The 24,400-nt window shown below is 39.8% G+C and overlaps 2 protein-coding genes across 7 annotated transcripts in view; one reads left to right on the forward strand and one right to left on the reverse strand.

Moving 5' to 3' along the window:
- The first annotated feature begins 1,317 nt into the window (after positions 1-1,317).
- TBPL1 (TATA-box binding protein like 1) overlaps positions 1,318-24,400 on the forward strand; it is a 39,504-nt gene continuing 16,421 nt past the window's right edge. Inside the window, exons 1-2 of one of the 6 annotated variants that reach the window (XM_077893815.1) lie at positions 2,377-2,516; positions 8,082-8,164. The gene's annotated coding sequence lies outside the window, so the exon portion shown is untranslated. Of the gene's footprint in view, positions 1,593-2,358; positions 2,517-8,081; positions 8,165-24,400 lie in introns of those variants that run through there. The other 5 variants (XM_077893820.1, XM_077893798.1, XM_077893830.1 and 2 more) reach the window with 5 other exon arrangements.
- The window catches only part of SLC2A12 (solute carrier family 2 member 12), an 83,169-nt gene continuing 71,913 nt past the window's right edge, over positions 13,145-24,400 (reverse strand). Inside the window, exon 5 of the mRNA XM_077893765.1 lies at positions 13,145-13,883. Within this exon, the coding sequence (XP_077749891.1) occupies positions 13,850-13,883 (34 nt within the window). The 3' untranslated portion in view covers positions 13,145-13,849. The remainder of the gene's footprint in view (positions 13,884-24,400) is intronic.

Raw genomic sequence — 24,400 nt, forward strand, 5'->3', positions numbered from 1 at the left:
TTTGTGCTAATGGAGAGACTTGGTTTGGAACATATATGGCATATTCTAATCTTACCTAGCACCTGAATAATAGAAAATATTATAATCTTAGCTGGCACCTAAATAATGGAGCACATTCTAAGACCAATGAAGCCCACAGGTTTTATCTTATTGTCTTACTTCTTTCATTGTGAAGTGAATTCCTTGGTCAGAGGAACGGTGTGTATGATAGTGGATAGACATTCAATAGGCCTATGGAGAATGGTGCTTGCAGCAAAGCCGAATCCATTTCCAGAATGAGGAATGGTGGCAGTGAGACAAGTCTTTGACTAATGTATGACAAAAGGGATTTCAAAGCAACTGACATGCTTTATGCCAGGTATCTTGTTGGTCCCCTAAAAGAAAATTGCCTCATAAAGACCTTAAAATTGGTCACCATTGCTTTAAATTGGCTTTTCAGTAGTGGCGCTAATCACTGGATTATAGCCTTTCCCTCGCCATTCGGTTGGTATATCAGACCATGTTATGCTACAGCTTAAAACCCTTCACGTCCCCTAGCACTTGGAAGAAAATCCAAACTCCCTTCTATGTCTATAAGGCACTGAAGGTTTAAGGCCTTAAGCTCTATCCAATTTCGTCTCATGTCACTCTTTCCATTGATTTGATCAGGATGTCCCACCGACGTAATGCTCCAGCATAGCAATCTCGGCATCTTGTTCCCTCCGCCTGTAACACTCTATGAACATCCCTTCTATTCCCATCCCTTTCAGCTAACAGCTGCAATGTCACCTCCTAAAAGTCCCCTCCCTGCTAACACACAGCCAAACTTCCCAATCAAGCCTCTTATTTATTTTCTTCCCTTACACCTAACACGAACTACAATTATTTAATAGATCTGAAAATAAGTTAGTACAGAAATCGAAACAAAACGGAAATTCCATACATCTACAGGGCTTTTAAGTGCTCAGATATTTTTCCAATGAATAATGAAAGAGCCAAATGGCTAACATGCTCCCAAATCCCCTTGACGTCCGCCCTTGTCTTCTCTCCCACCCAAAAGGACAAGTGGCTTTCTCATTTTTCCTCCAGGAGTCACACCAATCAGAGGCCGGGGTACCCATGATCCCGCCTTGTAGACCTTTAATTAAATCAGAGCTGCCCATCGGCCTCATCCGGGGTCGGAGGCTTCTGCTGCAGCCGAGCTCGGGAGGGAGGCGAGAGGCCCGTGCAAGCCGGGGTGGGACCCGGGCGGCGTCGCGGGGCTCCGCGCTGCTCCGCGCTCCCTGCGGTTACTCGAGTCTCGCTCCGCCGGCAGCGTCTCAGGCCACCCCCCCCTCCCCCAGGGCTCACCGCGCCCCAGCGCGGCGGTTCAAACTGGCGAGAGTGCGCCTCCCGGGGTCCCCGGGTCACTCCAGGGCTACTCGGGCGCAGAGCCGCGGAAGGGTGTCAGTCCCCGGGCGCCCCGCTCGCGCTGGAGTGAGTGCCCGCCTACGCCCGTCGGCCCCAGCCGAGAGCCGCCCTCGCCCCCCGTGCATCCTTCCCGGATCCGGCTACACCGCGTAAACCCTCTGAGGTGCTCAGGCTCCAAGGCGGAGCTCTGACCGCAAACCCAAGTTGAGTAAGGAGTAAGAGCGAAGGGAGAAGCGACAGAAGTGTGCCGGAGGCTCCCTGCCCTAGTATCTATCGTCTGTCTATCCATGCATTTGTCTGTCCATCCATCCATCCATTCTCCCATCGCTGTATATTAGGACTTGAATCGGAATTCCTTAATGAGAGCTTTGCCGCGATGTTATCGAAATAGGACTCTCTGAGACAGAAAATGCCCTAGAAAATAAATTTAGTTGTTGAGGACTCGTTTTGCCAACGACGTTAAATGGTGGACCTTTAAGTCGAACGAGCTAACGAGAAAGTTCTAAAGTCTTGATCAATTAAAGTCCCTCTGTAGGCTAGTGTCGGCAGGAATTTGGTACTTATGTTTAGATATCGGCTAAAAACGTAAAAAAGGTCGCGCAGTGTTTTCGAAATCTTTTTAGACGGTCCTCAAGCAAAAAAAAAAAAAAAAAAAAAAAAGATGTAGCCCAGTCGCCGTCCCTGCCCCCCATTCCCGGACGTCGCCAAGCCAAGAGCGGGAGGGGCCCGCCTCCGGGGACGAGGAAGGAGGAAGGGAAAGTGGGGAAAGGGGCGGGGGGAAATGACGGGAGCAGTGAGAGCCGGAAATGAGTGGCTAGCGAGGAACCCAGGGGCATCCAGCCCGGCGGCGCTCTAGCCTCCGCGCGCTGTCTCTATGCTCCCCCTGCGTCGGGTCTATTTATTGTCGCGGGGAAGAAGCGGCAGCCCAGTACCCGGAACAACAAAGCACGAAAGACGGAGCCCGAGCCTCGGGGGCTCCTAGCAACGGGCCGGGGCGGGAGTTCCATGGAGACTGGGGAGCGCGCTCGCCTCATCATCATCCTTGTCCTCCAGCTTATCCTTCGCGTCCGACGTAACCGGCAGCAGCGCTGCCGCCGCGTTCTCTGCCGCCGCCCCCTCTTCCCACGGTAACCCTGTAGGCGACCCTGGGCTTGGGGGAGCGCGGGCGACCGGGCGGCCTGAGCGCCGGGGCTGCTGTGTGCGAGCCGGGCCGTGCCGCGGCGGGGATGTGCGGGGGCGGACGACCCGAGGACGGGAACGGAGGTGGGGGGCAGTTGGCCCGCGGGCCGGAGGGAGGGTCCACTTGTTAGGAGGACTGGGTGATATTTGGGGAGCTCCTCGGGGATAACGGCGTGGGGGCGGGGCGTGCCTGCCTGCGAGCGTTATCGAGTAGGGTGTAGCATAAGAGGTATTTTATTTTTCGTGCTAGCTACCCCTGGGAAAGACGGGAGAAGGGAGATCCCCCAACTGTCTCGCCGCTTGCTCCCTGAAGCTCTCACCCAGAGGAAAGACGGATCCTGCAAAGATGCTAGGGGTCCATTGCTTCCCAGTAAACTTCCAGCGGCCTCTGCCGCGGCGGGAAGGCTCCCAGATCGCACCTTCGCGGGTTCCTGGTGCTGGCCACGCCAACAGCCCCGCTTTATTATTGTTATTATTATTAACCAAATTAGGTTTGATGAAGAAGGGTCCGGAACGAAGAAAGATAAGACGAATTGTGGGCAGGGGTAAGCAAGGATGAGAATTGGAATAAGCGCTTAATGACAGCCAGTAAGAGCCCTACAAGTAAATTTAATTGGGAATGACGGTTTTTTTAAGACTCCTTCTGCAGGGATGTGCATCTGCGGGCTCTGTCAATGTGCTCAATGGAACAAGACTCACACTGCAGCCAGTCCACATCTGTGAGCTCTCTGGCTGCATCTGTCACCTGCAGTTCCAAAGCGACACTGGCAGTTTACCAGAGTGGGCTTGTGTATTTAGGGTTAAGGACAGTGCCTTAACATTGGCTCAAGGAAAAAAGAAACAAGCTTGGTGTGATTGTGTGTGTGTGTGAAGAACCAATTACAGAATCCTTGAGATAATTGAAAAAGAAATATAAGGAAAAGATTTAGCTATTGGAGCATAATCTGCCATCTCTTAAAGTTTGAGAAAATGGCAGTTTATCCAAAAGGAAAAGGGGCTTTTCTCGCTATCTCGTTTGAAGAATTATTCAGTTTGATAAGTCCAGTTAAATATTTATCAGCTTATATTACCTCTTTATGCTTTACATCACTAACTGTTTAATGGTTTTATACTTTCCCAAATCCTTCCAGGTCAGTAGATGAGGTTTCCCTGTGGCTACATATTCTTACTAGAGAATATCATTTTTGTGTCCAGTGAGAATAAAGCTCTTTCTTTAAATTGGAGGGTTAAAGATGAAAATAAAACTGATAAGTCACAGAAGCAATTATGCCAACCACAGCCTCTATTTGTCTCCCACTTTTTTTGCTAAGCTTGGCTTCTCTTAAACAAAATGTGTCATCCTTGTCCCCAGCCCCCTCCTTTCATACTCTCTGCCTTCAAAATCAGAACCTGCAATGATCTGCTTGCTACTAAGTGCTCTTGATTGGTTGAGTAGTGCCAGAATAGTTTTTTAACTCAGGATTTTCATGGAATTGAGGTTCACCGTCTCTTCTTGAAGGAAGTTCACGGATGTGCAGAGTGGTGGGCAGTTTCCTTTAGTGGAAGTATAAACGTTGGGAAACTTAAAATTGCATTTTAGGACTCCTAAGAGGAAAAACACAGTATTGTCTCCTCTGCTGTTTAATCTTTTCATAAAAGCTGTTCTGTGAAGGATTTCCTGGGAGATGACCACGCTTGAGGCTGTTGGATGCTGAGTCCCAAGATTTTCATAGTGCAAATGAGACTTAGTGAATTTCCTCAATCTGGGGTTGCCATTATGCTCACTTCCCCTAGACCTGTTTGTGGTTAGCTCTGTCCCTTCCATGTCCCTTCCATGTCCCTTGACTGGAGGTCACGCCCTAGCTTTCACCTCTAGTAACAGTCCCAATTTCGGCATTCCCTGCTCTCTACTACAGTATTCCCAGGGTTTGGTGGTGGTTTAGTTCCCCTCCTTATTAAATCCTGTCTCAATCAAAATGATTTTTTTTGTGCTGCTTGTATTATTTCTTAACAGAGTTTTCAACTTTCAACAGATGTGGTAGGTCTATATATCCTTTTCATTAATGTTACTTTGTTTTATTTTCTGTCTGTATCCCTCACCTTTATTTGGAAAATTGGAGCAGTCATGTCACATGTTTCATTCTGTTTGTGCAATACAACAGGTTAAGAGCCTCATGCTGAGACTCAAAAGATTGTATTGAAGTAAGGCATGTACAAAATATTGTTACTTTTCAGGATTAAAGGTGTTTTCAAAGTTTAAGTGGTAGTATAGTGTAGACAGTCACTTTTTTAAAGGCAAGAGAGTATTGTAGAAAGGTTTTCATAATTCTTATTCTAAAATTTTCTTATCTTTTCTAATTTTTTTTCATCTTAATATTTGACTGAAATTACATTTTGCCAAATTTGAGGGAACAATTCAAGTGATTTCTGCAAATTTTTCTTTATGTGGAAAATTTTTGTAGCACAATCTTTGTGGATATATGATTGTCTCCTGTTTTTCTGTGGTTTTGCCTCCTGTGGTTTCAGTTACCCCTGGTCAACCATGGTCTGGAAGCAGATGATCCTCAGAATGTTAGTAGTTTAACGCTAGGTCATAGTGCCAGCATCGTTCATCTCACAGACATTTTATCATCTCACATTATAATTGTTCTATTTTATTACTATTGTTAATCTCTTACTGTGCCTAATGTATAAGTTGAACTTTATTATAAATATGTATGTATAGCGAAAAATGTAGTATATATAGGGTTTGTAGAGTTTCAGGCATTCACTAGAGATCTTGGAACATATCCCCCACAGACGAAAGGCAACTACTATATATAGGATGTGCAGAATTTGCTCTAAAGTAGAACAAATACATGTGAAATACACAACTGAATATTTTTAGCATGTTATTTCTTATCATGGATGTGGCACATCATTTAAAATAAATATTGTATAATCTAGTTAAGTGAATGACAGCGTTTTTAAATGAAGGTCTTTAATAATCTGGTGATTATCCTCTTGCATCATCAACCATGTGATGAAATTATTATTGCTTTAAAAAATAAAAATTAAATTGATTTTAGAAGAATTTATTATAGAATGTTTCTAGCATCTCTAACCGAAAACCTGTAGTGCTTTGAAAATTTAGCTGTCTTGTGACATTTGAATTAAAAAACAAGGATTTCCTGAAATTTATACTGATTTATACTGATGCTTGTTTCACCTTTTATATGCTTGATGCTACATCAGGTGTGTACAGCTGGATGAAAGGTGTTTCTCCTCAGGTGCTTTTTGTGCACTTGTGTAGATAGCAAAGAAATGACGTACATGAATACCAAAACATGACACACAAATTTGAATTTTAAATATTTTTTTACATACATACAAATCTTTTGTGCTGTTGGTGTACGGATTTCATCATGCCTGCTAAATTAGGAGTTTCTTGAGGATCAGGACTATGGGTTGCCATCTTGTATGTTAATGTCATGCAGGTGTATGTGCATATTTGAAGATTAGCGTTTTAATAAAAGTTTATATACGTATTTTTCACTTCAGGTAATTATCTGGTAGATGAGGGGAATCTTTCAGATATCTAGTCTAATTAATGATTAATTCTTGATGCCTACAATTTCAACTTTTTTATGCTGGCTGCAAGTTATAAGGAACAAAAATTTGTCTGACATGATTAGGGCCTTTTTTTTTTTTTTTTCTGAAATCAGTTCAAACAATAAGAATAATGGTTTACTGCCTTGAGTAGATGCAGTCTTTTCTCTTGTCCCATGAATACCACCTTGGGCAGTTTCAAAAAGGAGAAAGAGTATATGCATGTTTAAGGTCTTTCCATGCCACGTATACAAATTTGGCTTTTGTATTGTGATACACCCTTTTATCAAGAAGAGAGGTGGAGTGTGTGTGTTTGTGTTGTGGAAAAGCCAAGATTCTAGAAGTGTGTCATTAATGAAAATGAATAGGGTTGTATCAGAAATTATATTCATCTGGTTTTATATTGTGACTGGTGATAAAATTCAAAGTTTGGTTTAAATGGCTTGTTTTGTATGGGAAATAGGCTGCTAGAGATCCCATTAAATGTTAAAAAAAATATATATATACACTAACGTGAATTTTGGGACAGTTCAGATCAGCCTTCATGCAAGAATCTATAATGGAACTGTTTACAATTTCACCAAAAAAAATGCAGCACAAAAGTTTGGCAACTTAGACTACGCAGAATTTATTCATCAAGCAAGAGTACTGCAAATCAGCTTGTATGTTGAGTTTTCTTAGGACATGTATGGCTGACTCTTAGTATTTTAAGTCAAAATTTTTTTTATTAATAGTTCCAAAGAATCAGGTGCTAACTTCCTCTTGCTGATAATATATTGATTACAGGTGTTTTCATCGTGAGGCAGAACATTGTTGATTAAAATCAATTATGCTTTCTTGGGATTAAGGCTGATACAGCGCTTAAGAGCTTGGATTCTGGATACAGGTTTTCTGTGTTGAACATAGTGGCTTTGCTGCTTCTTGGTGATGTGGCCTTGAGCAAGTTACTTCACTGCCTTGATTCCTCAGTTTCTTCACCTGCAGTATGGGGTTAATATTAGTACTAGCCTATGGGAGTTGCTGTGAGAGTTAAGGGTAAACCAGAATGGTGCTCAGCATTGTGAGTAGTCTCACATTGGCTCCCTGTGAGGAAACTGCTTCTCCCTCTGCCTGTGTCTCTGCCTCTCTCTGTGTGTGTCTCATGAATAAATAAATAAAATCTTTAAAAACAAAACTATCAGCTGATTCTCCCAGCAGCGATGATACTAGGCAGCACCTTAAAGGTGAACCAGCTGGGGGATCCCTGGGTGGCTCAGCGGTTTGGCGCCCGCCTTTGGCCCAGGGCTTGATCCTGGAGACCGGGGCTCGAGTGCCGCGTTGGGCTCCCGGCATGGAGCCTGCTTCTCCCTCCTCCTGTGTCTCTGCCTTTCTCTCTCTCTCTCTCTCTCTCTCTCTCTCTCTCTATGTCTATCACGAATAAATAAATAAATCTTTAAAAAAAAAAAAAGGTGAACCAGCTGTATGTTTTGTTTCTTCCCTCTGGAAGCTTTCTGTTAAAGTATTGGAATTCTTGATTTGCGATCATTGACTGTTGGACACTTCTCTGCTGTTAGTTTTGGGGGGAGGGAAGCATTTTTGTTTTAATTTTGAATTATCACACAAGCATTTGGTTATCACTTATGGCAGATGGACTAAGTATAAAGAGATATCTCTCAGAATAGGAAGGCCAACAAAGCCTGGTCTGGCACCACATTGCAGCTATTGAAATGCTATTACCCTGTGGACTTGACCGCTTGTTTTGCTGTATGGTGCTCCTAAATAAAAGGAATAGACCCTGATGGTTTTCATTTAGCAGAATTAGTCTTTCTTTAAAGGATACTATTTTTGCTTGTATAACTTGAAATGGTGGTAAACTTGAAACTTGTTGGTGTCTTTGTCCAGCCATTTAATTCGAGTTTTCTGTGTCACTATAAATGTTCTACATAGTAGCTTTCTTGTAATTTTAGAAGTAGCTGAAACTGCTGCTCTGTTCCAGTAATTCGGTTGGCTCAAGAGTGACTGCATAAGACTGGAAAATTATTTGTTTATGGTAAGGCTAACACCATATACTGAGGCTTGCTTAATCAGGGGAATAACTTGATAATTGTGGCTTTGTTTAGGCTGTTATTGCAATGCTTAACTTTTCAAAGTTAAATCCAAATGTTTTAGTTTAGTTATATGGACATTTGAAACTGCTGACAGAAAATAAATGTTTCTGCTTTTTCGTTTATACATTGAATGGCAAACTGTTCTTTCCCATTTTGGCTAATATCAAGCTCATGGTTTTTAGTTGAAATAGTATTTTTATAGAATGTATATTACCGAAATTTATATAAAATACGCTATTTTTTATTTTTTTTAAGATTTTATTTATTTATTCATGAGACACACACACACACACACACACACACACACAGAGGCACAGACACAGACAGAGGGAGAAGCAGGCTCCATGCAGGGAGTTTGACGTGGGACTCGATCCTGGGTCTCCAGGACCACACCCTGGGCTGAAGGCAGCACTAAACTGCTGAGCCACCCAGGCTGCCCTAAAACATGCTATTAAAATACGTTTTGCTCTAAATGTATAGAAGTAGAGTTTTATAACTCTTTCTTCCATACTGTGCCATGTTTGTTTTAGTTTGTTTTATACCATCTCCCTGTAAGAAGATTGGCCAATATGCTAGTATTTGGAGATGTGGCTTTTGTTTTCCTATTTAAAGAGAATAAAGTCTAGTTAATATTGCTGATTTAGTTGAGTAATCACTGTATTGGCCAGATTGATTTAGTATTGATAGAGTATTGTTAGCTTTATTCCCATAGCCATCATGGATCCTGGATCTGGAAAATATTGAGATAAGCAAAGAAAAGGTCATGGCAATTTCACTGATATCTGTATCCATAGAAATATAGATACATAGATACATACACATATACACATATCCTTTAATTTTAGATATTTTAAGGACTGGAATGGGAAATTTTTACAAAAACAGGTCTCCAAAGTGTCAGTATTGTCCAGAATAAGAGCCCCTTTTGAAATACAGGTTTGACTAACACATTATTAATGTTTCCTTAGTGTTCTTCCCACCACACTTTCTCAGGGATAGATGTCGTTGTCCTTGAAATATAAAGACAGTAAAGCTAATGTGTAATCCAAATGTACAAATATGAAGATGGGAATTTGGTTTTTGACCTGGTCAACATTCATAGAGCCCATTATCATTTGAACCTCAGCTAAGATTCATGGTAAACCTGAAGCTTTTATGGAACAAGAACCACCCCATTCTTTTTCATTTATCAGGTTACTTTTGTTGAGCAATAAAGCCTTTTTTTTTCTTACTAGCTTATGGCTACAGTGAGCTTCTTGGCTATCTCCAATTATTTGTATGCATGTGTAACCTAGTGAAGTTGTAATGAGCATCCTTTAATTGCTCATGAGTTGACTAAATCCCAGGATTTCTGCTGGTGGCAGAGTAGGGTAGATGTGGGAAGCACAACCATTTTGAAGGCATAGTCACCAATTCATTAGACTTTCCTCAGCATGAACTTGGTATGCTAATCTCAAAGGTGCACTAGATTTCTTAACCCAATTCTCTACTCCTTTTTTTTGGTGGTGATGGGGGACCTAGAGTAAGGTATGTGACACAGCTCAACAGTTTATAACTGATAAAAAAAAAAGCCATGTGATATTACTTTTATCATCCTCTTAGCAGCATGTTGCTAATATAAATATTTAGTATAGCAGAGGAAACCTTTGGCTGGCCAGTGATCTTGAAAATCTGCTTTAGTGCCTACATAGTACACTACTGCTTGGATAATTGTTTTATTTGTGTGTCCATTAAGAATGTGTGCCTTTTACATTACTCTTTCTAGGCTTTTGCCTTTTACATTACTCTTTCTAGGCTTTCTGTTTGGGGCCTGTTAATTTGGAAGAGTTTCAAATGTCTGAAGCTACATTCTTAATTTGTCTTCTTATATTCTCATTCTCACTTCATAAAGAGAGGCATGGTGGCTTTATCATTTATACCCATCCAATTGGATGATTGATATGCTGAAAGTAACTGACTGTTAGCTAGTGTATGACCAATTGTCATGGAATGAACTTAGGATGTGGATGAATTAGGACCCTTGGGGTTAAAATGGAGAACGTAACTCTTAGGAGAAAGAGAAGGGAATATATACATCAAAAGTGCTGAGGATTTGTGTGTATGTTTTAATTAAAATAATTCTTTCCTTACATCAAAATCATGTTTATTTGTTTCTTTTTGTTGTTGCTGTTTTTTATTTATTTTTTTAATTTATTTTTATTTTTTTAATTTATTTTTTATTGGTTTTCAATTTACTAACATACAGAATAACCCCCAGTGCCCGTCACCCATTCACTCCCACCCCCCGCCCTCCTCCCCTTCTACCACCCCTAGTTCGTTTCCCAGAGTTAGCAGTCTTTATGTTCTGTCTCCCTTTCTGATATTTCCCACACATTTCTTCTCCCTTCCCTTATATTCCCTTTCACTATTATTTATATTCCCCAAATGAATGAGAACATATAATGTTTGTCCTTCTCCGACTGACTTACTTCACTCAGCTCTTTTTTTTTTTTTTTTTTTTTAAGATTCTATTTATTTATTCATGAGAAACATAGAGAGAGGCAGAGACACAGGCAGAGGGAGAAGCAGGCTCCACGCAGGGAGCCCGATGTGGGACTTGATCCCGGGACTCCAGGATCGCTCCCTGGGCCAAAGGCAGGCGCCAAACCGCTGAGCCACCCAGGGATCCCCATGTTTCTGTATTTGTAAAAGCAGTTGCTTTTACACAATTGCCCTTCAGGATTTGGGGGTCTGAACTGAAACCATTCATAATTTGTTAGGTGTATGAATACTAAGCAAAATGTACCAGCAAATTAAATAAGGATATAATGGGATACTGCCAGAGAACTTGAGTGGCTTGGTGCTACTAAGATTTTTATTTGTTACAGTGAAAAATGTCTACCCTTCCTATTTATTCCTTAGCCTCACAGTTCTCTTTTAGTTGCTCTTGTTCATTTAAGTTAGCAACTATTTATTGAGTTGATGACCAAGTGCCAGCTAAGCCAAATTCTAAAGACACATTTGTATCCAACAGTTCTCTTCAAGAAGTGCAGTGCCTATGGTCTAGCACACAGTTCTGATGGAGACAGTACTTTTGCAGTGCCCTCTGCTGAGAATCCCTTTCTCATTTTTCCTGACTGGCTCCTTATCCTGCAAGATCTCATATTAATAATTTGTCATCTCCGAGGAAGTTAAGAGGCCTGCTTGCATCATTCCCCCTAGAGTTTCTCTTGTCATCTTATTTCCTTTATAATATAGATCACGTTCTCTAATTGTTTTAATTGCGTGTCCGTTTGTTGTCAGATTTTACAGTTGCCAGGAGGCTTCCTTACCTGACTGTTTTGTTCTGAGCTCTATTCCAGGGCCTAGCCACAGTAGGATAGGATATTCAGTGAACCCAATTATGGATAAGAGTCTGTTAGTTGAAGCAGGGAGGAAAGGGCATCCTGGGCCAATACAAAATTAGAAAATGGTCTGGTGTTGTAGGAGAAATGGTAAAAAGTGGAGATTGTTAAGTTGTGGAAGTGAAAGATTAGGTTACAAAAGGTAAATTGGAGACTTGGAACTCACTGCATTCCAGGCCAAGCAAGCTAGATTCTATTTTGTCTGTGCAAGAGAGCCAAGAGACTTTTCTTTAAGCAGGGTGTGGCACAAGTAGGAAGATAATTCTGGGAGCTTATTTGGTAGATGGACTAGACTGTGGAGACTACAAGCAAAGTTCCATTAGAAGGCCATAGCCATAAGAACATGTGAAAGCCTGAAATAAAATACCAGTGCTCTGGATGCAGAAAGGAAGCTACATGAAAAGTTAACTGGGTATAAGAGAAAAAGAAGAGCCGAAAGAATGATTCTGAAATCTTTGACTCAGGTGTCTGAGTGTTGGAGGGTGGTTCCATTAACTGAAATGAAGAATTAAGAGACCACAAGTATTTCAGAGGGGATTGATAAATTTTGGATATGTTGGCTTAATTTAATGAATATGCCAAACAGCTAGTTAAGAATATAGGATTGATGTAGGTGCCATAAACTCATAGATAGCACATTAAAACCTGGGAAGCTTAAAAAAGGATTTTTGGCAGTGGTTTATAACCTTTAGAGATCTTAAACTCATTGAAGATCTAAAAAAAAGAAAAAGAAAAAAGAAAGAAAGGAAGGAAGGAAGGAAGGAAGGAAGGAAGGAAGGGAAGGAAGGAAGGAAGGAAAGGAAGGGAGGGAGGGAGGGAGGGAGGAAGGAAGGAAGGAAGGAAGGAAGGAAGGAAGAAAGAAAGAAAGAAAGAAAGAAAGAAAGAAAGAAAGAAAGAAAGAAAGAAAGAAAGAAAGAAAGAAAGAAAGAAAGAAAGAAAGAAAAGAAAGAAAGAAAGAAAGAAAATGGCCTCAGATATGCATCCAAATCTGTGTGTATACAATTTCAAGGGGTTCCTCACCTCTGGAACCTATTACTGAGCTTTTCAGGAACTGTCATGGATTTCAGTTAAGAACCTCCAAGTTAAGGAGCAGATGGAAGTATTTGAGATGGGAGGAGAACATAGGAAATTTGCCTCAGAAGCCAAAAAATAGGGGGTGCATGAGGAAAAGTTTTGAGAATCAGGAGTGCCCAGGGCTTTATCTTCTGGAGAGGTTTAGTAGGAGGGAGTTTCAACTGTGACATCAGATTCAGCCGTGAGCCACTCATTCATAAACACCTCATACCATGCAGAGAACAAGGCAGGTTGTGAAGGCTTCATGCATGAATCAACTTAAGGAAACAATGCATGGTAAACAGAGTGCAGAAGTCTTGATGTTCTCTAATGATAAACAAGCCTGATATGAGAATAGAGCCCATTTTAAGGACCTGCTAAAAGGGAAATTCCATTATTTTGATGACCTTTTGTGACGTTTCGGCCCAGTGGCTCTCAACTGGCTGCCCATTAGAAACAGCTTAGAGATGTTTTTAAAAATTAGGACCCTACAAAGGTTAGTTAATCAATATCTCTGGGGGTGAGGCTTTTTGTAGTTTTTATTTGGTTTATCTTTTTCTTAATAGTTAAGAACTAGTGTTCCAGTTAGAAAACTTCTTTATCACTCTTGTTTTATGTTCCGTGTAAGAATCCTTTCTTTTACTTGTATATTATCTAATTACTCAGCTTACTATTGTGCTATTTAAAGTATTTTTAGACTTTCTAACAGGCCTTAATTTCCAGTTTAAGAAATGTTATGGCTTTCTTCTACTCTTTAGGCACGTTCTCCATACTTACTGTTTTTGAGTGACATAGCCCTTAGTCAATTAAAAACCTGACAGTTCTGAGTAAAATAAATTCTTAATGGTGCTTACATGTGGAGAGAGTATTCATTCTGTAATCCTGTTTGCTTTTATTTAAGGATATTACTTTTTTACTAAATAGTAAAAATTATTTTTTACCTAGAAGAATTTGAACTCTGTATACTATTTTCCAGCTAGCTAGCTTATTTCATAATTCTGCCTTTGTTTTCTTAAAATGGCAGTCATGCATGGCATAGACCTTAAAACGGGTTGTCTGCACTCGAGCACACATTTTATATGAAGTGTAAACCTGTAAAAGCAGCTGAAAGGAAACTGTCAAAATAGAAAATTTCACATGTTGTGTTTTCATCTTGCCGTGCTTTCTCTTGATTAAATTCTTGATGAGCTGTCAGTGTTCAAGTTTGAGTCTTGCATTCACATCCCTGAAAAAAAATCAGAATACAGAGAAGTTTGAACTTTATGCATGCCAATGACACCAACCAGAAGTTGAAAGAGGGGTTATTTGATTTGTTTTGTCTTAGCCACCTAGGGAATTAACATGTATACGTAGAAAATAATAATCTTTTTAAAAGTACATGGCTTTTATTAGCTTATTATCAACTAATGGATTAATTAGTCTCAGAAATTGTGGCTACTTATGGGTAAGTTAGGACAAATAACAAAATTCTTTATAAAGTGATAACAGTTTTTGAAATGATAACCCATAATATGGAAAAATATAGACACAAGACCTGCTGGAGAAAACTGATTCCTTAGAAGTGCAATGAAATGAACATAATAAATTTATACTTTAAGTGAAATGAACATGATAAACAGTTCTGTTGCAATTTAATTTCTGATTGTCACTTTTCCGTCTGCCTGTGTTTGCCCATACCTAGCTAAGTAAGTTAGCAAAATACACATTTTGTAATATGTAATAGCCTTGGTCAGATTGTTTTTCCCTCTCTCTTCCTGTTCTTCCCCCCAATCTCTGCCCCTCCCCCCCAAAAAACCCTCACACAATCAATACTTGGTTTGAAATGGTTTTATTATTGGGGATTTTTTTTAATTTATTTATTTTAAAGATGTTATTTATTTATTCATGATAGACATAGAGAGAGAGAGAGGCAGAGACACAGGGAGAGGGAGAAGCAGGCTCCATGCTGGGAGCCTGACACGGGACTTGATCCCGGGACTCCAGGATCACGCCCTGGGCCAAAGGCAGGCAGGCGCCAAACCGCTGAGCCATCCAGGGATCCCCTATTGGGGATTTTTTAAAAGTCACTGTTAAATTTATTTTTTAAATATTAATTTTACTTACTAGATAAACAAAATTATATTCTTTATTTTTACTCCTTGCTTTTACACTTGAAGGAACATGATCTGTTGTGTTCCCCAGCTTGAGGACCACAACAAATAATTGGAAATCCTTTCCATTTTTGAACATTTCTCTATTCCTGGGAGATGAAGCAAGGAGATTGTAATTGTAGTGATGGGAATAGCTAAATATATAATGCTTGCCATGTGCAAGTGTTTTGCATAAAATGTCAACTTTTGCAACACTCTGTAATAGGTACTATTACCTGCCTTGTTTTATAGATCAGGACATTAAGGCACAGAGGCATTAAATAACTTACCCAGTGTCACACGACTGGTAAACGGTATTTACCAGTCTGGATTTAACCCAGGTGATCTACTCCAGAGTCTGAACTCTTAAACTTTAGTGTGTCTGTGTGTGTGTACTGCTTTTTGATCTCAAGCTAACAGTTAAGCTCTTGCAGACATTTTATTGAATATGTTTAGTGTCTTGGGAACTATGCTAAGGCTTGGGTATAAAAATAAGTAAGATTTGATATGAGTCTGTGGAATCTATTGTCTAGCAGGGAGAGACAAACATGAAATTTCACTGTAGTGTGAAAAAATGCTGTGATAGTGGTTTGCATAGCAACCTGGTAATGGGACTCAGAGTAGGGATACCTTGGCTCGGTCTTAGGGATCAGATTTCTTAGTTCCTTTGATTTCTTATTTTACCCATCATGGTTTTAATTACCTTTTATAGTAGGGTTTTCAGATTTTCACTTCTAATCTATACCAGCCTATACTGAGTGACAGAATCTTATCTGATTTTTTGCTCTGGACCTCCCTTTCGGTGTCTCACAGGCTCCTTCAACATTTCTCCAGAGAATCCTTACCCCTCCTTCATGTCCCATCTCCTCTGCAACCTGCTTTCCCTCTGGTGTTTCTCTCACAGTAAATAGTATCTAAGGCCACAAACCTAGAGTCATCCTTCATCTCCCATTTCGTCTTCCTCATATCAGCCACAAATATCACTCTTCTGTCTACTTCTTTTCATCTTCATCCACCCTGGTCTCCACTGCTGTCCTCTCTCACAGGACTGCTCTACTAGACCCTGACCGAGTTTCCTGCCCATTCTTAACATCCAGTCCATTCTCCCATTACAGAAGTGCCAGTGATATATTTTTAAAAAGTAAATACTTCATGTCATTTCTTGCTTCGCTTTTACTTCCCCATTACTCTTGGAATGAATGTGAAGATCCTTAATACAGCCTGGAAGACATAATTTGACCCTTTCCTGCATGTCCAGCCTGGTCTTGTGCCACTCTTTCCCCTCAAGCCATGCTGGCCCTTCTTCATGTATGAATAGTTCGTACTCTTAACTCACCTCAGAGCTGAGAATACCTGCCGTTCCCTCTACCAGGTCTTGTTCATTGCTGGATTCCTGTACCCTCGTAGAAGGCCTAATGCTTAGATTTCCAGTTCATTGTTACAGAATTGATTAAATGAAGGTGATGCTGAGCTATAGAACAAATAGGAATGAGCCAGGTGAATAATTTTAGCAGAAGGAATAGTATAAGCAGGCAAAGGTTAATATTCTTTAACATATAAAAGCTTGTATAAATCAGTAAGAAATCTCAGAAGGCAAATGAACAAAGGATCTGAGACAATTAACATAGAGTAAATATGAGGAGTAATATTTTACAAGTTCACCCTCATTAGTATTTAAGGAAGTTCGCCCTCACCAGTTAATTCAATATTACTTTTTCTTATAACTCACATTGTCAAAGACTTTTACAAAATACTTTGTTGACTAAATGCCAGCATATACACATGATGCAAACTTGTTTAAGATGCAGATAAATAGAAAGATTCAGCAGCCTAGAAACATGTGCCTACATGAGCATAGGAAAAAAAAAATTAGTTTATCACTGTGATAGGACTATGGATGACTTTTTCTTTGAGTATTTTTTATGCAATCAGAAAATGACATGCTCTCTGCTTAAAAATCATGCATTAAGACCATTTGTTTAAAATACTAAGAAATCTATACAATTCATTCCTGGGTAGCTTAGTCATTTAAGTGTCAGACTCGTGATTTTGGCTCAGGTCATGAACTCATGGATCCTGACCTCAAGCCCTGTGTACAGCTCCACGCTCAGCGAAGAGTCTGCTTGGATTCTGTCCCTCTGCCCTGCCTCCTGCTCATGTGCACTTTCTCCCTCTCTCAAATAAGTCTTAAAAAGAAAAAAAAAAGAAATCTATCCAAAATAAATTTTTCTTTTACTTAGTAAGGAATTGATACCCCCAATTTCTAATCTCTTGAGTCTGATTCCCTAGATTTCATTTGTATTCAGTAAAATATACTTTTTCTCTTGTTATCCACAATAATACATTAGTTAATGTTAGCACTGGCTAATATGGCATTACTTTAATCGAGATATTGTGATTTGTGAGGTGTTCATTCATTTCTCAAAACAATCATGTGACAAGTAAACAATGTGCGCATTTTACAAATAAGTGTGGGAATAGTTCAGAGCTAGCCTACTGTCACATAGCTTCCATTAGGATCCAAGTTCTCTTACTTTATAGGTAGGTTTTAGTACATAATGAAATAGTGAAATTCGTAAGTAGGCTGCTATTTAAACATTAAATATGAAATAGATACTGAATTATATATTTTTTAAAGATGTATTTGTTTTAGAGACTGCAAGCATGAGCAAGAGGGGCAGAAGGAGAGGGGGAGAGAATCCACATGGAGTGCGGAGCCCAACTTGGGGCTCAATCTCACGACCCTATGGCCTTAGCTAAAACCATAGGTTGGATGCCTAACTGACTGAGCCACCCAGGCACCCCAGATTATGTATTCTTATATCACAAAATACTTTATTTTTTTAACTGGAACTTTTTCACGAGAGTATACACCATTGACATATCTTTTACTAAGCACTCCTTCAGAAATTCAGCATCATTTAAATTTTCCTCCGCTATCTTTTAGGCACCGATACAAATATTTTTACTGACTGAAGCATAAAAATTCTTCCTTTCTATTTTTTTAAATAGGTATTTGCTGACAAAGCCCCAGTTGTTATTAATTAATTTCCATGAAAAACAGTATTTTTATTGTTTTCTTAATACAGATTTAAAAAATTACAACAGTTCGTTTTGATGCAAGTTATTTACATGAATGCTATCTGCGTACCACTCTTCAGAACTGGTATTTAGCCTGAGTCGTAGATAGTAGGCAGAGGCAAAAGTAATGAAGGTACTTTAACATTCTGTTTAACCTAATGTGATAACGGTTTTGTATATCAAATACTTTTGCTTGATAATTAAGTATTTGTTAAATGTTTTATATAATAGGGGTAGCATAATATATGATCCTTTCTTTTGGAAAATAAAAGTGTTTTTGAGGCCAGGCCTGTTAGTAAAATTTTCTTCCTGTGGCTAGAACACAAAAATGCCAACCCTAGGGATGGGCCCCTAAAGAGCTAAGGAAGAGCTCTTGTGCCATGCACTAAAATGTCTTCATGAAGGAAGGTCACGCTGCCACACGAGTTAAAGGTTTGTGGTTTGAGTTGTGTGCCTGTACCTTTGCCCCTTAGTGCTGGTGTCTTCCTTTACTGCCTGCCCCTTTGAACACAAATGCATGTTGAAGGGAAAATGGGAAGTTGAGAATTGGGATATTACTTAAAGATTTTATTTATTCATGAGAGACACACAGAGAGAGGCAGAGACACAACACAAGGAGAGGGAGGAGAAGCAGGCTCCATGGAAGGAGCCCGATGTGGAACTTGATCCTGGGACTCCGGGATCACCCCCTGAGCCAAAGGCAAACACTAAATCACTGAGCCACCCAGGCGTCCCTAGCTCTAGAATTGAAGTCAAAATTTAGCATATCATTCCTAAGCTTATCTATAGCATGTCTTCATCTAAGATGTTAGAATCTGGTATTTTAGAATTAGATGGGATCTTCGGAACCATCTAGTCTCATCTTCCACTAGAATGAAAGACTCATTCCATAACATTGCTAATTGCCGTTGGTTTATTCTCTAACCCCGCCTCCTCTTTTTTTGATACTTTTCTTCCTTGGAGCAACTGCTTTACAGGTACTTGTTTATTGGTGTGGTTTCGTGAGATCTGCTTCCATGTGACTTTAACTGGTTTGCAGTATCCTTTTTATTCAGATATTTGAGAACAACTGCTCTCTTTTCTTTCCTGTGCTAAATGTCCTGAGACTTTCCTCACACTCTATTTTTGTATCTCATGCCATTCGACTTTCCTCTGGATATTTGGTTATCATTGCCCTCTTTAAATGATGTTAGGATATTCTAGATGTGTCAGTTACAAAGAAGGCTACTACTTCTTTGCTCTGGTCACTCCTATCTAGCCTAGGTTTTGTTTGTTTTTTTAAGTAATTGCAGTTTCATGTCTTAGTATGATCTAGTGTGAAGTAAAGTCTTTTTCTTAAACATTCTTTGAAGGTGTTACGGATGGGGATCCCTGGGTGGCTCAGGGGTTTAGCGCCTGCCTTTGGCCCAGGGCATGATCCTGGAGTCCCAGGATCGAGTCCCGCGTCGGGCTCCCAGCATGGAGCCTGCTTTTCCCTCTGCCTGTGTCTCTGCCTCTCTCTCTGTCTCTGTCTATCATGAGTGAATAAATCTTTTTTTTTTTTTAAAAAGGTGTTAATGGAAATTTTCAGATAATTATAGAGAGAATATATAACAAGTATCTGTATACCTATCACCTAGTTTCAATAGTTGTTAAGAGATGAAACAGTAACATGACATTTTTTGGTTTTACAATACAATTATATCTGCTATTCTGTATCTCAGAGTAGGTCATCCCAATTGCATATTGTCTCCATAACCACTCTATCATTGCATGTAACAAAATGAACAGTAATTCCCCAGTATTATCTGTCACTCAGATAGGTACTGATTTCCTTCAAAATTCTGCTTGCAGCTGGTTTGTTCAAACCAGGATTCAGTCACAAACCATGACAAACAGTTTTGTTTATCTTAATAAACAAAACAAAACGTGGGCTTTAAAATTTGTCAATGTTACATTTTATTATATTGATTTTGTCTCTCTGGGGTAGCCCAGGAATTGACAAACTTTTTTTTTAAAGGATCAGACAGTAACTCTTTTAGACTTGAGGGTATGTGGTCTTTGTCACAACTGCTCAGCTGCTCACATAGTCATTAGGTAAATACTTGAGAATGGCATGTTCCATTAAAACTTTTTTTTAACGGGATCCCTGGATGGCTCAGTGATTTAGCACCTGCCTTCAGCCCAGGGCATGGTCCTAGAGTCCCGGGATCGAGTCCCACATCAGGTTCCCTGTGGGGAGCCTGCTTATCTCTCTGGATGTGTCTCTGCCTCTCTCTCCGTATTTCTCATGAATAAATAAATGAAGTCTTTTAAAAAACAACAACAACAACTTTTTTTTTTTTTTTCACAAAATAGCCACTGGCCCATTGGCCATAGTTTGCTGACCCTTGCCTAACCTGTTGTGATCTCCTTTTTTTTCTGTCTGTTAATGTGGACTTCTCAGATTTTGTGTCAGTTCATTAAATAATACTATTCGATTATAAAATGCAATTACCTGTGAATCCATCAAATAGTAATAGCTACCATTTAATGAACACATGCTAAATGCTATGTACTAGACATAAATAACCTATTTAATCTTTAAAAGTACCTTAGGAGGTACAGTGATGCCACCAATTTCCAGAAGAGAAAATTAAGAAGTAAGTTTTCTTCTATACTATTAAATAGATGTGAAAGAACAGCAAAAAAAAACCCACCATTTTTTAAAAGGCAAAACGTTAGCTTGGTCACAGACGTGCGTGGAGGGACTATGTAATCTGTTGAAATCTGGACACAGAGACACAGAACGTCTACTTCCTAACGTGCTGTTTTGAGAGCTTTTTAAATAATATAAGATTACTTGGATAGCATGTCTTGCGTGTAGAAAAGAACAATTTCCAGGAGACCATGAGGGTTCGTGTTATTTATAAATTGGTCTGTATTCAGTCTCCCCCTACTTCTGCCATTTCTCAAATCATGGGTGGTAATTTGGTGGTTAAAGCATTAGAGGCCCCTCCCTCAGTATCCTCAGATGCAACTTGAATACACTTAAAGTAGCTAGATTCTACTTTTTTCTCAGGTTTATTTAGTTTTGTTCTTTTGGCTTTTTACAGGATTTTAGGGGTATTTTTGCCTTGTTTTTAGGACACTGTTTATTGTACCCTTTTCAGTTTAAATATCTCTTCCGGCATGGAAAATATAAAATGTAGTACAGGCATAACCAGTTTTATTGCACTTCACAGATACTGTGTTTTTGGCAATGGAAGGTTTGTGACAACTCTGCACCAAGCAAATCTATTGGCACCATCTTTCCCGTACTTTGATAAGTCTCTCAGTTTTCCAGACTTGTTTATTACCCTCTTTTGTTATGGTGATCTTTGATGTTACTCTCTAAGTGTTTTGGGGGCACCATGAAATGTACCCTTGTAAGATGGCAGACCTAATCAAGAAATAACGTGCGTATCTGCTGCACCAACTGGTCATTCCCCTGTCTCTCTCCTTGCACCCCCCTATTCCCTGAGACACAACAGTATTGAAATTTGGCCAGTTCATAACCCTACAGAGACCTGTAAGTGCTCAAGTGAAGGGAAGAATTACATAGCTCTCACTTTAAATCAAAGCCAGATATGATTATGCTTAGTGAGAAAGGCATGTCAAAAGATGAGATAGGCCAAAAGCTAGTTAGGTCTCTTGTGTCGTTAAGCCAAGTAGTGGATGCAAAGGAAAAGTTCTTGAAGGAAATTAAGAGTACTACTCTGGTGAACACAATAATGTGCTGTATTGCTGATATGGAGAAAATTCTAGGGGTCTGGATAGAAGATCAAACCAGCCACCAGATTCCCTTAAGCCAAAGCCTAATTCAGAGCAAGGCCCTAACTCTCGCCAAATCTGTGAAGGTTGAAAGAGGAGAGGAAGCCGCAGAAGAAAGTTTGAAGCTAGCAGAGGTTAGTTCATGAGGTTTAAGGCAAGAAGCCGTTTCTATAACAAAAGTGTACGATGAAGCAGCAGGTGCTACTATAGAAGCGGCAGTGAGTTCTCCAGAAGGTCTGGCTAAGATCATTCATGAAGCTGGCTACACTAAACAGCAGATTTTAGATATAGACAAAACAGCTTTAGTTTGAAGAAAATGCTATCTAAAGCTTTCATAGCTAGAGAGGAGAAGTCAACGCTTGGCTTCAGAGGTTAGGCTCTTCAGTTAGGAGTGAATGCAGCTGGTGACTTGCAGTTGAAGCCAGTGCTTATTTACCATTCAGAAAGCCCTAGGGCCTTTAAGAATTACTCTATGTCTGTCTACTCTGCCTGTGTTCCATAAATGGAACAACAGAGCTTAGATGACAGCACATCTGTTCGCAACTTGACTTAGTATTTTGAAGAACTTTTGAAGAACCAGAAAAAAAAAAAAAAAAGGTTCCTTTTCAAAATACTACTGCTCACTGACAAGGCACCTGGTCACCCAAGAGCTCTGATGGGGATGTGCAGCGAGATTAATGTTCTTTTCATGCCTGTTAACACAACAGTCTTTCTGCAGCCCATGGATCAAGGAGTCATTTTGACTTTCAAGTGTTATTATTTAAGAAATACATTTCCATAAAGCTAGAGCTGCCACAGATAGTGATTCCTTTGATGGATCTGGAAAAAATACATTGAAAACCTTCCAGAGGGATCCCTGGGTGGCGCAGTAATTTAGCGCCTGCCTTTGGCCCAGGGCGCGATCCTGGAGACCCAGGATCGAATCCCACGTCGGGCTCCCGGTGCATGGAGCCTGCTTCTCCCTCTGCCTGTGTCTCTGCCTCTCTCTCTCTCTCTCTGTGTGTGTGACTATCATAAATAAATAAAAATTATTAAAAAAAAAAAAGAAAAAACCTTCCAGAAAAGATTCACCATTCTAGATACCATTAAGAACATTTTTTTAAAAGATTTTATTTATTTATTCATGAGAGACACACACAGAGAGAGAGAGAGAGGGGCACACTGGCAGAGGAAGAAGCAGGCTCCATGCAGGGAGGGAGCCCGACATGGGACTCGATCCGGGGACTCCTGGATCATGCCCTGGGCCGAAGGTAGATGCTCAATCCCTGAGCCACCCAGGCGTCCCATTAAGAACATTTGTAATTGGGGGGGGGGGGGGGGGAGCTCAAAATATCCACATTAACAGGAGTTTAGAAGGAGTTGGACTTCAGCCCTCATGGATGACTTTAAGGGATCAAGACTTCAGTGGACTAAGTGACTGCAGGTGCAATAGAAGAAACAAGAGAACTAGAATTAGAAGTGCAGCCTGAGGGTGTGACTGAATTCTGCAATGTCATGATAAAATTTGAATGCGTGAGGAGTTGCTTCTTAAGGGATAAGCAAAAGCATTTTTTGAGATGAAATCTACTTTGGTGAAGATTGTTGAAGGGACAACAAAGGATTTAGAATGTTACATATACTTAGTTGATAAAGCAGTAGACTTAGTGGATTGAGAGGATTGACTCCCAATTTTGAAAGTTCTAATGGTGGCTCAATGCTATCAGAGAGCATCACATGCTATAGAGAAATTGTTCATGAAAGGAAGATCCAATCCATCCAGCAAATTTTATTGTTGTCGTATTTTAAGAAATTGCCACAGCCTCCAACCTTCAGCAACCACCACCTAGTGAGTCAGTAATCATCAACATCCAGGCAAGACCCTCCCCTAATAAAAAGATGGACTTGCTCAAAGCTCAAATGATGGTTAGCATTTTTTAGCAATAACATACTTTTTAAATAAGGTATATAAATTGATTTTTTTTAGACATAATGCTATTGCACACTTAATAGACTACAATATGGTGTCATGCAACTTCTATATGTACTGAGAAACCACACAATTCATTTGACTTGCTTTATTGAGTTACTTGCTTTACCGTGGTGGTCTGGAACCAAACCTGTAGTCTTCGATGTACTTTGTCTTAAAAGCCAGGAGGTGGCGGTGTTTTCCGAGTAATTCTTTTAAGGTTGCAGTTTGTGCTGATTGTTGAAAGTAATGTTTTTGAATACCATTAGAAAGTCAAAGATCCTAAAACACACGTGTTCTTGTCCCTAAAATCATTGAGTGAGGAAGAAGCTGCTTCAGCTTCTATGATGCACTTTTTTCTAGGACTATTTAAAAATTTTTATTGAGATTCAGTTGACATGTAACATTATGTTTCAGGTTATACAACTTGATTCAATATATGTATGAGTTGCAAAATAATCACACCACCACAGTGTGGTTAACATCCATCACCACACATAGTTACAATTTTTTTTTCTTGTGATGAGACCTTTTAAGATCTCTTTTATCAGCTTTCAAATATAGGATAGAGTAATATTAACTAGTCACCAGACTAGACTGTACATTACATCCACAGGACTTATTTTTTTTTATAATTGCAAGTTTGTACTTTTGACCACAATTATAATTGCATTTAATAAAAAGCTAAAAATAGGACATTTCCTGAAGTTAGGACAGGTGCAGTTTTGATCTTTGCTTTTTGTTAGAAGAAAATATTTGACAACTCATACTAGGCATTTACTTGAGGTACAGGACAAAACGCCTGATTAAACCATG

Source organism: Canis aureus, chromosome 1 (genome assembly GCF_053574225.1).
Source record: "Canis aureus isolate CA01 chromosome 1, VMU_Caureus_v.1.0, whole genome shotgun sequence".
In the NCBI taxonomy this organism is placed as follows: domain Eukaryota; kingdom Metazoa; phylum Chordata; class Mammalia; order Carnivora; family Canidae; genus Canis; species Canis aureus.